Raw genomic sequence first — 15,118 nt, 5'->3', positions numbered from 1 at the left:
CTTTTCAACCTCAAGAGGGTGGTTCAGTGTAAAATAGGATAATAGCATTAAAGTATGTGAGGCGCAGTAACAGACTTGTTTGTTTCGGTGTTATTTTATTCATTTAAATCTCACCAAGCTATTGCATTTGCTCATTGCCAAGGCTTACACTGTTGCACTGGTATTGCATGTTGTTTTGTCAGAAGTGGAGGGGGGGGGGGGATCTTGATGGGAAACAGAATGTCATTGCATCTGTCCAAATCCTTTGTCTAAATAGGACACACATCACAACAATGAGATAATGTATAGATGATCATACTGGATGATTATTTGACTAAAAGCTGATTGACTTGAGACACAAACAAGCCTCTAGGCATGTTCCATCCATTTCATAAATCTGGGTTGTTTGTGTCCGGAAGGAAGAGCCTTTAAGCCCTAAAAAGATGTTGGGATTGGGCCTTAAAAGACATGAGAGCACACTGAGCGGCTGTGAAGGACGTGATCCTCTTCCACAGTTGAAGAACGCTCTGACAGAGCACTTATGACCTGCCATTTAGCCTGAATAGAGATAGTCATTACTCAGCGGAAATGTAGGTTCGATCAGGAGATGGAACAAGTCCAGGCAAACAATAAGAGGATGTGGCCATTTTTCTCAATGGCACGTTTTTGGAGAAGTGACCATGGGTCCCCCAATGAGAGTACAACATATTTCTGATGGTTCCTGAGATAATGGGTGAGGGCTGGTTTCGTGTGGCTTGTTAGGTCAAATGCAGATCCTAGCAAGGGGTTTAATAGCAGAAGGTTGGAAAATGCTTGAGGGCTCCTTTGAAGGAGTCATCTCAAGTACAAAGCCCAACACAACCAATGAGATCTCCTGAAGGCTTAACCAATCGTTCACGTAGACGGCAAGCAGATAAAAAGAGTCTCCACGGTGATGGCAAGTTCACAGGCGGAACTCACAGTATGTAAGCAATAGATCCCATTACGCTCTCAGAATCCCACTTTGCACTATGGTTTGATCCTGAGGCCTCCTTGCCAACAAAAGCATGCATGAAGATATGGAGAATTTGAACTCAAATGTGTATTATTCCATCACAACTGCTCTAGATTTGTGCTACTAAAGAATTAGGAATGGGAATTGAAAGGAACTTAATGATTCATAAAGACTTAGAAATGCTTAAATGGATAGTCCACCTAAAAAATATTACTCTGCCATCATAATCTACTAACTCTCATGCTATTCCAAACATGTATGACTAACTTTATTTTGTGTTCAGCAGAAGACGACTTTACACATTTTGACGAATGTGTAAAAAAAAAGTCTCAAAATGCTTTTTTTTTTTATGTAAGAAAAGCAGCTAAAAATGTCTTGCATTTAATCACTTTACATTTCTACACATTTATTCCATTTAGTTTTTTTGCTGTCTCTATTCCTTTCTCTCATCACTTACATAAGATCTTACATACTGTTACAGTTAATGAAGTCAAAAACTTAAATGTAGGTATTTGTCGTCACAAAGTCATAGTCAAATTAGCAAAAATTAGAGAAATTTTGCAGGCAGAGAGCGTCAATTATCCATTATCACAATCAACATGAAGCAGCATTTACTTCGGGCTAAGGCTTTTTATTGGTAAACCTAGCAAATTAGCATATTCAAAGTTTAACAAGCTTGAATCCAATGCAAAAATTGTCGGGAAATATTTCGACTTTTAAGGTTCCTCACACAAAATTCTAGATTGCATGGATTCCTATTCAGATGATTGCATATCGCCTGAAAAATCTGCCAAATATTGGTAAATTTGACCACACCTTAAAGCCCAAAATATACTTTGTTTTTGTGCGCATACGCTTGCGGATGTGTATAGTCGAACACGTAGCCTTTCAAAGCATACTCAAATTAATAGCGTGCACAAATGCAGGCAGTCGACACATGCGCTCTAAAAAGCTTAATCTTTGTCCAGCGTCTGCTGTATTTTTCTCCAGAAGTTATGACTGATAAAAATGTGTACTCTTTTAAACTAAACTGAAGTTGCGGTTCTCTCATAACCTCCTCACACAAGCGCTTGTCAATGTGTGCATCTGTGGTTCTTGCATTCTCCACTATTTTGTTGTTGTTGTTCTGTCTCTTTAGTTTCGTTTTCTACTGTAAAACAAAGCCCGGGCCACTGTTGCCAACAAATGGAACAACTGGTTAGTGCAAAACCAAGTCAATGCGCATGTGCGACCTGTGTGTATAAAGGCCCTGTCCCAAATCACACCCTAAACCCTCGTGTTCTTCCTCCGAGTCCGCATTTTCGTGGCGTAATGTCGCTATGACTGTTGGGTAGAAGTCTGCTGCTGAGCTCGCCCCAGTGCGGACTCGGCAGAAGCGCGGATCAAGTGGCCGCAAAGGGGGCACTCGTGAGCACCGGCGCATGAGGCGGCCATTGTAAGTCCGTAAGACTGCAAGTACACATGAAGTGTTCCATTTGGGACAGGGCCAAAGTAGGTTGCGTGGTGCGCTTACAGTACACGCATACTAATTTTGTGACGAAATTTGCGTCAAGTGCACAGTACGCAGACTCAAAAACTGAAATATACTTTGCCTTAAGGCTTCAGAAGATTTTGAATATAGCGGTTGGGGGGGGGGGGGGCAGTGTCAAGTGTTGACAAGTTTGGTAATTATAAGATGTGATAAAACAAATTTACTCTCACAGCGTAGGATACAGCGTCTTCTCGACATGATGTTAACCACACTGAAATTTTACTGTGTTTGTGGGCAGGCAAGTTGGTGACGTAGAACATGGGCTGACATTATGCAAATGTGTTACTTTGTGACGTACAGCCGTAACAGAATAAGATTAGAATTCCTGATGACTCGTTTAGGCGATTGCGAGCCGGCCTTTTTTTGATAGACAATAACTATTTGTCGGCTTCACAACTTTGCAGATAGTTTATGTTCACATACAGCTATATGACACTCTGCATGAAAGGTAATATTCGAAAAGGCATAATAGGGGCACTTTTAACAATCCCTGGTCACCATTCACATTCATTGTATGGAAAAGAGCAGATGTTAACCACACTGAAATTTTACTGTGTTTGTGGGCAGGCAAGTTGGTGACGTAGAACATGGGCTGACATTATGCAAATGTATTACTTTGTGACGTACAGCCGTAACAGAATAAGATTAGAATTCCTGATGACTCGTTTAGGCGATTGCGAGCCGGCCTTTTTTTGATAGACAATAACTATTTGTCGGCTTCACAACTTTGCAGATAGTTTATGTTCACATACAGCTATATGACACTCTGCATGAAAGGTAATATTCGAAAAGGCATAATAGGGGCACTTTTAACAATCCCTGGTCACCATTCACATTCATTGTATGGAAAAGAGCAGCACGAACACTCTGCTAAAAATCTCCTTTGGTGTTCTAAAGAAGCAAGCAAGCTCATACAAGTTTGGAATGACATAAGGGTGAGTAAATGATGACAATTCTCATTTGTGTAACCTGCTGAAAGCCTGAAGTATAGTTCTATAACCTCAGGCCTGGATGAACAAGTCAAATTTAGCTTATTTACTTGACTTTATTTATAGGGTCCCTAATAATGAGGTGGAAGTGTAGGGTTTCCGAGTTGGACAGCAAAGCAGAACCTGACAGTGACCTCTCCGAGTATCCATCAGTCCCAAGCTTGAGTTACTCATCATTTAGTGGACACCTCATCCTGTGTGACCTACAACACTAATTGCATAAACAGTCCTCCTGGAATAAACTAAGGTTAAGTGCTTTGCTTGAGGGCATAATGATAGAACAGTAAGATAAAGTGGCTGAGCAGGACTGTGAGGTGAACCCACACCCTTTGTGTTAGCAAAGATCTCCACTGCAAAGAACACAGAGGACACTGTCGTTTTGATGTGTGGCTGCACTTATTCGCTAAATTAAGCCTGGCTGAGGGAAGTCAGGGAGGAAACTGTGGGCAAAAAAAAGCTCAGCCAACAGACAGTGAAGCAGCAGGAAACATAACATAAAATGAGGGTAACGAAAGATAAACCAAGCCTTCCCCTCTCCTACTTTATGTCTCTTTGTGAACCCGACTGTCTGTCTTAAACGCAGACGAGCCCCTGAGAGTAATGAGCACAGGAAGCTGCATTTAGCAGCATAGGAAACTAGGCTTTACTGCTTCAAACCCACAAGCTTGGCCAAAACCATCACCCCAACAAGAGCAGGGGACTTCCTCCAGACGCTACTGTGCTGCAAACTCTCACCTTTGTTTAGAGATCAAAACACAAACAAGACTGTAACTGCCACTGAAAATAGCATAGACTCTTACGGTTTAAACTAGAGATACACTACCGTTTAAAAGTTTGGGGTAACTTTTGGAAATAATTACTTTTATTCAGCAAGGATGCATTAAATTGATCAAAAAGCAACCACATTTATAATGTTACAAACGATTTTATTTCAAATACATACTGTTCTTTTGAACTCTTTTTATTAGGGCTGTGCGATATGGACAAAAAAAACCTTTTGCGATTTCTTTGATCAATTTTGCGATTTTGATTTTAATCACGATTTTGACACACACAGACATGCTTTACAGTCAAAAATGCATTCAGTGTGAATTTGAAACACATTTCCAAAAGAAAACCAATTAGAGCTTTATCAAAAAGCTGTAATATGTCTCTAGAAGAGACATAAGGCAGAATAATCACTAAGTAAAGGTGTAACAAAATGTCTCTAGAATAGACAGATGTTGAACTAGATTTGTTGCCAAGGTCACACGTACTCCGTCTGCAGTGCGTATACAGTATGTGTATGCGGTGCAGAAGCAGCACGGACTCATTTTGCTTTCGCACAGGACGCGTTTGCAGTCCACTCCTGATCCGCGGCTGTTTACCACAAACACAACATTTATCCATTATTTTGATTTCAAATCCAAACTTTGTTTCTGAAAATGCTTTTTCAGCATTGTGATTCTCTTTTATCACAGTAGAGTAATACAATCTTTCATAGACATATTCACGTTTAAACTCAATAAATATAACTTTGTTTAACTACCACCACGAGTGCCATCTATTATTGCCTTGTTTATCTAAAAGTGCACTTTTCCTCGTTTTAAATCTAGCCAAAAAGCCATATGTGTTGACTGTGAAACAGTAGACTTTAATTATATGCATTTATGGTGTAATTACTCAATTTCTGTGTCAATCCATGTTAATTTTACTTTAATTCAGCGCGTGCAGCACAGCAAAAATAGACTCAGTGCGGAAACGATCGCAGCATGACTGCTGCAGACGCACCGCTCCTGGAGCGCACTGCTGGACCGCAATCGCGTGCAGTGTGAACGCTCTGATCCGTTAACATGGGCGCGGAAAAAATACGCACCACAGACGAAGTGTGTGAACCTGGTGTTACGTTTGTATGCCCGCCCGGTCTGTTCTGTTCTCTTGCTCTATTTAGGCGCGCTGCATTCTGATTGGTTCGGATAGCATACTGCGGGAGGTCGGGGGCGCGGAAAATCGTGCTATAAAGCAATTTAAAAATCTCGCAAGCTCATATCGCGATTTTATGACATTTTCGATTAATCGCACAGCCCTACTTTTTATCCTAAAAATCACGTATCATGGTTTCTGCAAAAACATTAAGCAGCACAACCATTTTTAACATTGATACTAATGAGAAATGTTTCTTGAGCATATTAGAATGATTTCTGAAGGATCATGTGACACTGAGGACTGGAGAAATGATCACAATAGAAAGCGGTTCTAATAATATTCCAACAATATTACTGTTTTTATTGTAGTTCTGATCAAATAAATGCAATCTTGGTGAACATAGGAGACTTCTTTCAACCTTGATTTGAGGCGATATTTCCACAGCTCTAACTACTTTCCCTTTTCAAAGCATTAAAATACTATAACAGCACTTATTAGAAATGACAAATGTGACAGATGACTAGTGAGATCATCCGGTTTATTCATAAAGTGGATAATGCTCTTGAAATCAATGGGTTGGCAACCTAAGGCCGTTAATCATAAGCAGTCTGTGAAAAATCCATCTGACAAACAGCTCAAATAATGTTGTTACTAAAGACTATAGAAAACCGATATGCAAAGACTCTACTTGTTTAGAATCATGCAATCATATTTATGATATAGAGATTGTATTGTAATTTAGCAAATGTAACTATACATAAGATTCCATCAGATTATCATCACAGTATTTTATCCTAATTGATCACCGCACATGATCATCTCTTCATCATAAAGAACCTCTAATGTCCCATACAAACACGGGGTGACTTTACGACCGGGCCAATCCTAGTAAAAACCTGGGCTGACAAGACAGAAGTAATCTATCTCTCCTCAGTGTTTTCAGCCTCAGAGGGACGTTGATGAATGGGGCTTTGAACTTGCCTCTGGGCAAGCAAGGCCTCCATCAATCTTTCCCCTCCTACAAACACACAAGCGCACCCACGCACGTGCATCATGCATGCAAATACACGCATTATTCAAAAGACAGAGGCGCAAACAGAATCACAGACCTCAGAACTGATTTAGGAGGATTTGCTGAGGATAAACTAACCATTTAAACAAGTCATTAGGTAGCATTCCATTTCTAAGGTCACTGTAAAAGCTGTAAAACTGGCCTGCACTTGACAGGTAAGGCATGTATGGGCAGTTTTTTTGAAAGGTTGAAACTGTACAACTGGGCCTCTATCAGGAATGAATATCAGGAGTTTTGTAATCCTCTGAGGCCTTCACCCCCAGCAGCTCCTGCATCCCAAACCAGGCTGTGCATGGAGCCAGATAACAGCCAGGCCCCGGCGACCGGCTAGACGGCTTAATCCCATTGATGGCAGGCAGCAGTGCCACATGGAACCTTTGAGTAACAGAACAAAACACATCAACCACGCATCCTGAAAATATGATTAGCCGTGTTATCAACACACCACAATGTTGTAATGCAGAGATATAAAACCCCTTGGCAATTGACTTGCAATTCAAACACACAGGCCTCCTGCAAGAATGCTTGATAACCATGATAAATATTTATATTCTTTCATAAGGCTGGGGAATATGGGTTGTGACCTGTTTCTGATTGACCTCTGAAATGCTGTTATTTAAAAATTGAATTCAAACCATATCAATTCTAAGCTGTGGTGTGATTTGCGAAAGACATGCATTAAAAACAGTAAAGTGGACCAATTATATATTAAAATAACAGTAATGGTAATACAATTATTTTTAATCATTTAACTCTTAATTTATATACATTGTATAAAATTATATATATTTCAATAATGATAATAATAATAAATATTATTTCACATTTATATGTTTTAGTTTTATACAAAATGTTTTAATGTTTATTATATTATTATATATGAATATCCTTTAATATAATAACTTAAATGATAATAATATAAGTAATAAATAAATAATAAAAACAATATATAAGTATTATTTAAAAATAGAAAACTGGATGTCTTGTGAAAATACTATTTTTAATAATTTAAATAATTCATAAAATATTTTCATATACACATTCCAATGTTAATAATAATAATAATATATAGATAATACTTATAAATTAGAAAATAAATATTATTTAAAAATATCAAACTGTGAAAATAATATTTTATTAATTTCAATAATTTATATGAAGTATATATATATATATATATATATATATATATATATATATATATATATATATATATATATATATACACACATGTACTTGACAATGGATCTGAAACCTTGATGTGCTTTGTGATATCCACTTTGCATGGCCGGATGTTGCAGAGTCTGCTCTCTTTGACCATCTGACACTGCTTGTTGTTGTTAGTAATGCGTAAAGACACTCCACGGCCGCAGGTCTTTGAGCAGGGACTCCAGGAGGTTGTCTGTGTCACACAGTTCTTGTGCCAGAAGTCTTTTACACTAGACAGGGCTGTAAGATATATATATATATATATATATATATATATATACCATTCAAATTTTAATAATAATCTGCATTTGTTTAAACATTTATGCTGTTTTATGAATTATTTAATATACATCTTTTTCTTAAAGCTCGTAAACTGAAAACAAACATGCCACCCAATTATTTCACATTTACAAACAAGCTGCAACACGATGTTCTTGCACACTTTATGGCAATATTTACAGTTCAAGCTAACTTCATCCCCGAGCGTTTCACACATGGCTTCAGCTCCACGCTGCACACGTCAAACGGTACCTGTCCCTTTAAGAGGCGGAACCGTATGCCCATATTTGTAAAACTGGGGGCATTTAAATCCCCGACCCCTGCTGTCAATCAAAAAGACCAAACAATCACAGAAGCCTTAGGCGTGAGCTCCATTACAAACGTGACTTTCCTTTTTACATTTAATGCTCCCATAAAACCTAGCAAACCCCAAAATCAGACGCTACTTTCCAAGCAATCCGCAATGCACATTTAAAGCATTTAACGAGAGAAATAGGGAAGGATCTGATCTCGTAAACTCAACCACACGTCTTTGTTTAGTTACCCCCCCCCCCTTCCCGCCCATATTTGTAAAACTGGGGGCATTTAAATCCCCGACCCCTGCTGTCAATCAAAAAGACCAAACAATCACAGAAGCCTTAGGCGTGAGCTCCATTACAAACGTGACTTTCCTTTTTACATTTAATGCTCCCATAAAACCTAGCAAACCCCAAAATCAGACGCTACTTTCCAAGCAATCCGCAATGCACATTTAAAGCATTTAACGAGAGAAATAGGGAAGGATCTGATCTCGTAAACTCAACCACACGTCTTTGTTTAGTTACCCCCCCCCCCATTCCCCGTGTAACTTTTCATCGAAACCCCCCACGTTTCCTCACGCTGCAGAACAACCAACAAAGAGATAACCTGTATGTCATATACATTTAATTTATGAGCAATAAAACTCGTACAATACAATACAGGCTGCATAAATATGAAGCAAACCATGAAAAATTAAAATAAGCCACCAACTACCTATCTCTATCCAGATGTTGTTTGGCCAGTAAGTGTTTATGTCAAAAGTGAATTTCACACAGTCTAAAACTCTTAAACCCGTTTTATTTTCTGTTAGCTCCTCTACAAAAGGAAAACCATTGCCATTTTAACCATAAGAAACAAGATGAGTCTTGAGAAGAAAACACGCACGAGTTCAGTCGAAAGCGTGTAAGTTTCAGCACCACATCAATCACGACTTCGTTCAAAATCATTGCGATTCCTTTTTAAACAGCTTTCTTCTTCTTTTCTTTATTAATAGTAGTAGCTGCTATGTTGTTTTGAGTTGTTTAGCTCTCTTCTGATATTATCATTCCAATATTTGTTTTGACGTGCAGCACGTTGCCCCAACCGCTGTTAAATATGCAATATAAATAAACCTTCACTTGACGTCTGACATACCACAATCTCACGTGCACGTCGATGCTGACATTTATTTACCTTTATTATGTGACACAAAACGACACAAGGGGTTAATGTCAGCTGAGCTCTGCAACTCCTCGCCACAAAGCTTCGGAGAAAACCCTGCGTGACCCCATTTTTTGCTGCTCGGAGCGCTGGATGTTTTGAGAAGCCGTAGAAAAACAGTCAGACGTTACTGCAAAACAACGACGAAGCTTTAACCGACGGGGGACACGAGCGTTTATATTACGAAACCTGCAAACGAGGCGATTAACGGGTGGACATATTGACAAAGCAGCGCTCGGCTTACTAACACCCGAAGTGCCATAGGATTTCATGCGCGGATATGTTTGTTGCCTTTCCTACGCAACGTGTGACGAAGAAACGGTTGAAATCCTTACCTGCCGTGAAACCAGTCCTTACAAATATCGCATTCTATCATAAACCGGCTCACATCGTACGGCTGCCGGCAGACGCAGTACAGCTGGGCCGTCGCCATCTTCGGACTGTCCCCAAACAACGCAGCGGCAGCCAAGCTGGGATCTAGCTGGGCGGGGATTCCTTTAATTATGCGGAAACTACACCGAGAGGAGCGCGAGGGCATGCCGTGACGTCACGCGTCAACACTGCGCGCGACGCACGCCAAGTCACTTCTCTGTTTCTTAATGATTGTGTTTCCACTCCTCGTGCTGTTTCAAAATGGAATAGATCAGTGAACAATGTTTTGTGGAAAAAGGTTTGGACGCTTCCTAACAAGTATTTATTGGTAAATAAGGTTAAAGAGATTTCTTTTAAGCTTATTCATCAGTACTATCCTGTTAAAACATTTATTGTGTCGAAATTCAAATGAAACATAGATGTACTTTTTGTGACTCGCGACCAGAGACTGTATTGTGTTCATACAAGAAAACTTTGGCAAGACATTTGCCAGTTCATTGCAAACTTCATACATAATGACTTTGAGCTTTTCTTTAAGGATGTTTTGTTTGGAATTTTGACTTTTGAGAAGCAATATGGAAATGTTTACTTTCTCTGCGACTTACTTATTTTACTTGCAAAATATTTTATCCACCAGTGCAAGGTTATGAAAGTTACCCCCCACTTCTCTTACTTTCAAGAAGATATTAAAATGTATATTAAATCTTTAGTACTCCTGTAACAAAAAAGGCAACTAAAGCTTTGAATGTATGCTCACTTTTTGGTGTTTTTGTATCATTTTTATCTGATAATTATTTTGTGTTTTGAGGGAAGAGTATGTTTTTTGTTGTGTGATCTGTTTATTTATCTTATTTTTTCTCATTTACTTATTTTTCTACTCTTTCTCTTTTGATTTGTAATTGCTGTGTATTGTTTGGTCACCCGTGAACCCCTGGCTCTTTTTCTTGGCAGATGTTCTGTCACACTTGTATTTCTGAATAAATAAATAAAAACGCCAAGTCACTTCATCTTTACGTAATACGATGATAGGGTGATAATAAAAAGCACTGAATGAGACAAATGAGTTATGGATACATACATTCAAGGTTTTAAAGTCTATTAAGTCAAGACCAATAGTTGTTATTTTTGTTAATATAAACTATAGCTTATAGTTAAAATCAGTATAATGTACATCACATGTAATCATATTTTACTTTAATTACCTTTTTTATTAAAGAATGAAAGGTACAAGTTTCCTCCTATTTTTTTCTATAATAATAACGTTTTGAGAAGCTGCATTTCACATGTGAAATATGAACATGAAAGTAAAAGCTTTTAAAATGTGAAATCCTGATTTGCGTGCATTTTAAACTGAATGTCAATGAGCTACCAGACAATTTAACATTTAATTTCAGGAGATTAGGCTCAAACACTATGTCATGCAAAATTGTTTGAAATACAGTTCTTATGAGGAAAGAGAGAGATATTTTACACCATATTTTCAATACAGGCTGTTCAGAATTTACCTCTAGAAACACCTCTGGGTTAGAATTTGATGAATGTGTTTATGTGTTACATATCTTGTCAGATTGATATGCTTTAATACCCACCTTGCATGATGGGAAGCAGACAAACAAACAAAAATCTTAAATATGACAATTTTACACTGCATTTTGATTTTATATTAAGAAATGATATACCATTTAAAAAAGGCTGAAATTGCTCTAAAATATATTTGAATATGAATTCCTTTAAATAACTGACGCAAATTTGTTTTAAACATTATTAATATTTGGAAAACCTATATGTATTAAGTCATTTTATTGTCATGTGATTTTTTAAATGTAACATTTGGTTAATATCAGTATGTTTTACCACATTTTGTTACTCTTGATGTCTATGATTCACATTTAAAAAAACTTTTGACAGTTTTTTGACATTATTTTTATGACAATTAAGCAGCCCCATTTAAAAGCAGCATAAATAAAAGGCAGCAGCCTACAACAAAAGTTATTTAAATATTTTACAATTAAAAAATTATATAATTCTTTTATTATTAATTTTATTTGATAATATGCTGCATTATGTAATAAGTATAGGGATCCCTGCTGGTCATAAACAATGTCACTATAAAAAAGGATGTATTATACTTTTATGTTTTCGCATTGTATTCTTGCTGTGTTTGTTGCATCATATTGCTTCGAATAAAGTATCGTAAACCTGCTAGTCCTGAAACTTTGAGTGGAAGGTTGACAATAGCACAACCTTGTGCAAAATCTGATCATTACAGTCGATGTAAAAGCGCAACTCTCTGACTGAATACCCGTGTATAAACTGCAAGCGACGCGACAAACTCGCCTACAACGGTTCCATTATAATTAAGAACTCTGCGACGCGGTGAAATGAAGCGGCGTTGATTAGGAAGTTTGTCGCGTCGCGTCAGATGGGCTTTAAGCTTCTGGGCGTCGCCTTGGCTCGACTCGGACCAATCGGGATTCCGCTCAATACTTGTAAACAACACAGTTGCACGCTGTATGAAAACTTTACTACGAGAGAGGATGTCGTGCCGAGGACCGCCAGAAAATCTCTTAATTCGGTAAGGGCCATGTTTAAAATATTGACAGGTTTTGTGAGCTTAAATGTGTGTCACGTCGATGATACAAGCACTTTTCTCATCTCTGAAAGAACGAGCGCAACTACGATGTTGGCAGACATCCGGGACGTTTGTCGGTGAAAAATAGTGAACGCTGATGTATTTCTTTGGCAAAATCTCTGTTTGTTGTGACACGACGAGTAGCTTTAGGAGTAACTAAAGGGATACTCTTACTAAGGTGGTCATTTTTGTTTCTTGTTTCTTTTGTAAAAGAACGAAGCGTAATGAGATCCTCATCGTAAGTGATCAACTCTTGCGCAACTGAGCCCCGGGGAACATCGGTGGGCGGCTTTGCGCTTTGTTTTCGTTAGTGTTTTAATATCGTGATGTTCAGGGGTCAAGATGTTTAGTCCACATTTTCATGACTGTTAAAGGTGTATGGCTGAGGATGGCTCAAAATGTGAAAGATATGGTCAGTTATATAGGCTACACTCATAGTAATTTGAAATATGGGTCCATGACGTGATGCTTGTTTTTGTCCGGAAGAATGATTTGAACACACTGTTTTATTAATAGTTTTATTCATATGTGTTAATGTGTGAAGTAAAAGCAATTTAGATTTTTGTAAGTCAAAAAAGTCTGGGTGGTGTAATGTCTATGATTCACATTTAAAAAAAATATTTTATGACATTCTTTTGACAGTTTTTTTGACATTATTTTTATGACAATTAAGCAGCCCCATTTAAAAGCAGCATAAATAAAAGGCAGCAGCCTACAACAAAAGTTATTTAAATATTTTACAATTAAAAAATTATATAATTCTTTTATTATTAATTTTATTTGATAATATGCTGCATTATGTAATAAGTATAGGGATCCCTGCTGGTCATAAACAATGTCACTATAAAAAAGGATGTATTATACTTTTATGTTTTCGCATTGTATTCTTGCTGTGTTTGTTGCATCATATTGCTTCGAATAAAGTATCGTAAACCTGCTAGTCCTGAAACTTTGAGTGGAAGGTTGACAATAGCACAACCTTGTGCAAAATCTGATCATTACAGTCGATGTAAAAGCGCAACTCTCTGACTGAATACCCGTGTATAAACTGCAAGCGACGCGACAAACTCGCCTACAACGGTTCCATTATAATTAAGAACTCTGCGACGCGGTGAAATGAAGCGGCGTTGATTAGGAAGTTTGTCGCGTCGCGTCAGATGGGCTTTAAGCTTCTGGGCGTCGCCTTGGCTCGACTCGGACCAATCGGGATTCCGCTCAATACTTGTAAACAACACAGTTGCACGCTGTATGAAAACTTTACTACGAGAGAGGATGTCGTGCCGAGGACCGCCAGAAAATCTCTTAATTCGGTAAGGGCCATGTTTAAAATATTGACAGGTTTTGTGAGCTTAAATGTGTGTCACGTCGATGATACAAGCACTTTTCTCATCTCTGAAAGAACGAGCGCAACTACGATGTTGGCAGACATCCGGGACGTTTGTCGGTGAAAAATAGTGAACGCTGATGTATTTCTTTGGCAAAATCTCTGTTTGTTGTGACACGACGAGTAGCTTTAGGAGTAACTAAAGGGATACTCTTACTAAGGTGGTCATTTTTGTTTCTTGTTTCTTTTGTAAAAGAACGAAGCGTAATGAGATCCTCATCGTAAGTGATCAACTCTTGCGCAACTGAGCCCCGGGGAACATCGGTGGGCGGCTTTGCGCTTTGTTTTCGTTAGTGTTTTAATATCGTGATGTTCAGGGGTCAAGATGTTTAGTCCACATTTTCATGACTGTTAAAGGTGTATGGCTGAGGATGGCTCAAAATGTGAAAGATATGGTCAGTTATATAGGCTACACTCATAGTAATTTGAAATATGGGTCCATGACGTGATGCTTGTTTTTGTCCGGAAGAATGATTTGAACACACTGTTTTATTAATAGTTTTATTCATATGTGTTAATGTGTGAAGTAAAAGCAATTTAGATTTTTGTAAGTAAAAAAAGTCTGGGTGGTGTAACTGTCCACAGATTGTAAAAAAAAAAAGAAAAAAGAAGAAGTCCAATTAAAAGGCTAAAATATTTGTAATAATTTATTGAAAAAGTGTTGTATTATGACATTCTATTATTAATCGATTCAAAAGCAATCAAAACATTTATCATTTTGAAAACATTGTAAACCAAAGTCAGTGTGGCATAGGCCTGTACAATGTAAGAACTTGTTTTGTTTCTTTTTTTAAAAATACAACATTTTGACCTTTTTATGAAAACACATTTTGTCAGATACACTGTTTATTTTTATTTTATTTTTTAAAAAGCAGTCAATCATTTAAAAAAAAAATTCAATTGGGAAATCTTTGTAAATTAAAGTCAGTGTGGCATAACCAACAATAAGCAAAATGAACCCAATAAGAATTTTTTGCCATGTGTTAGTTTTTAAAATGTAACATTTTTCTTTACCTTTTTATGAAAAAGCTGATTTTTGTACTGTCACGATCTTTTACTTTAGATATTCATAATTCATCTTTAATAACAACAGTTAAACATTTAAATACTTTTTGACATTGATAAAGTTGTTTGTGTATTTAAGGTTTAAAAATATATTTTGTACTTTACATTAAGGTTCCACCATTAGACATTTCTGTCATTAAATTAAGCCATTAAATAAAATGTGTTAATAAATATGAACCTTTTTTTCCCAAAAATGTATAATTCCAA

General features: G+C 37.5%; 1 protein-coding gene and 1 long non-coding RNA gene across 2 annotated transcripts in view; one reads left to right on the top strand and one right to left on the bottom strand.

Annotated features, from left to right (window-relative positions):
* Nucleotides 1–9,996, bottom strand: part of LOC107572692 (lysine-specific demethylase 7B) — a 32,222-nt gene extending 22,226 nt beyond the window's left edge. The window contains exon 1 of the mRNA XM_016259123.1: nt 9,794–9,996. Coding sequence (XP_016114609.1) covers nt 9,794–9,996 — 203 coding nt within the window. The remainder of the gene's footprint in view (nt 1–9,793) is intronic.
* A 3,669-nt stretch (nt 9,997–13,665) lies between these two features.
* Nucleotides 13,666–15,118, top strand: part of LOC107572678 (uncharacterized) — a 122,990-nt gene continuing 121,537 nt past the window's right edge. The window contains exon 1 of the long non-coding RNA XR_001607383.1: nt 13,666–13,772. This is a non-coding gene — a long non-coding RNA (uncharacterized lncRNA). The remainder of the gene's footprint in view (nt 13,773–15,118) is intronic.

Source organism: Sinocyclocheilus grahami, unplaced genomic scaffold (genome assembly GCF_001515645.1).
Source record: "Sinocyclocheilus grahami isolate Dianchi unplaced genomic scaffold, SAMN03320097.WGS_v1.1 scaffold30.1, whole genome shotgun sequence".
Taxonomy (NCBI): domain Eukaryota; kingdom Metazoa; phylum Chordata; class Actinopteri; order Cypriniformes; family Cyprinidae; genus Sinocyclocheilus; species Sinocyclocheilus grahami.
The sequence above is the reverse complement of the archived record's forward strand: the minus strand, read 5'-3'. Positions and strand labels throughout refer to the sequence as shown.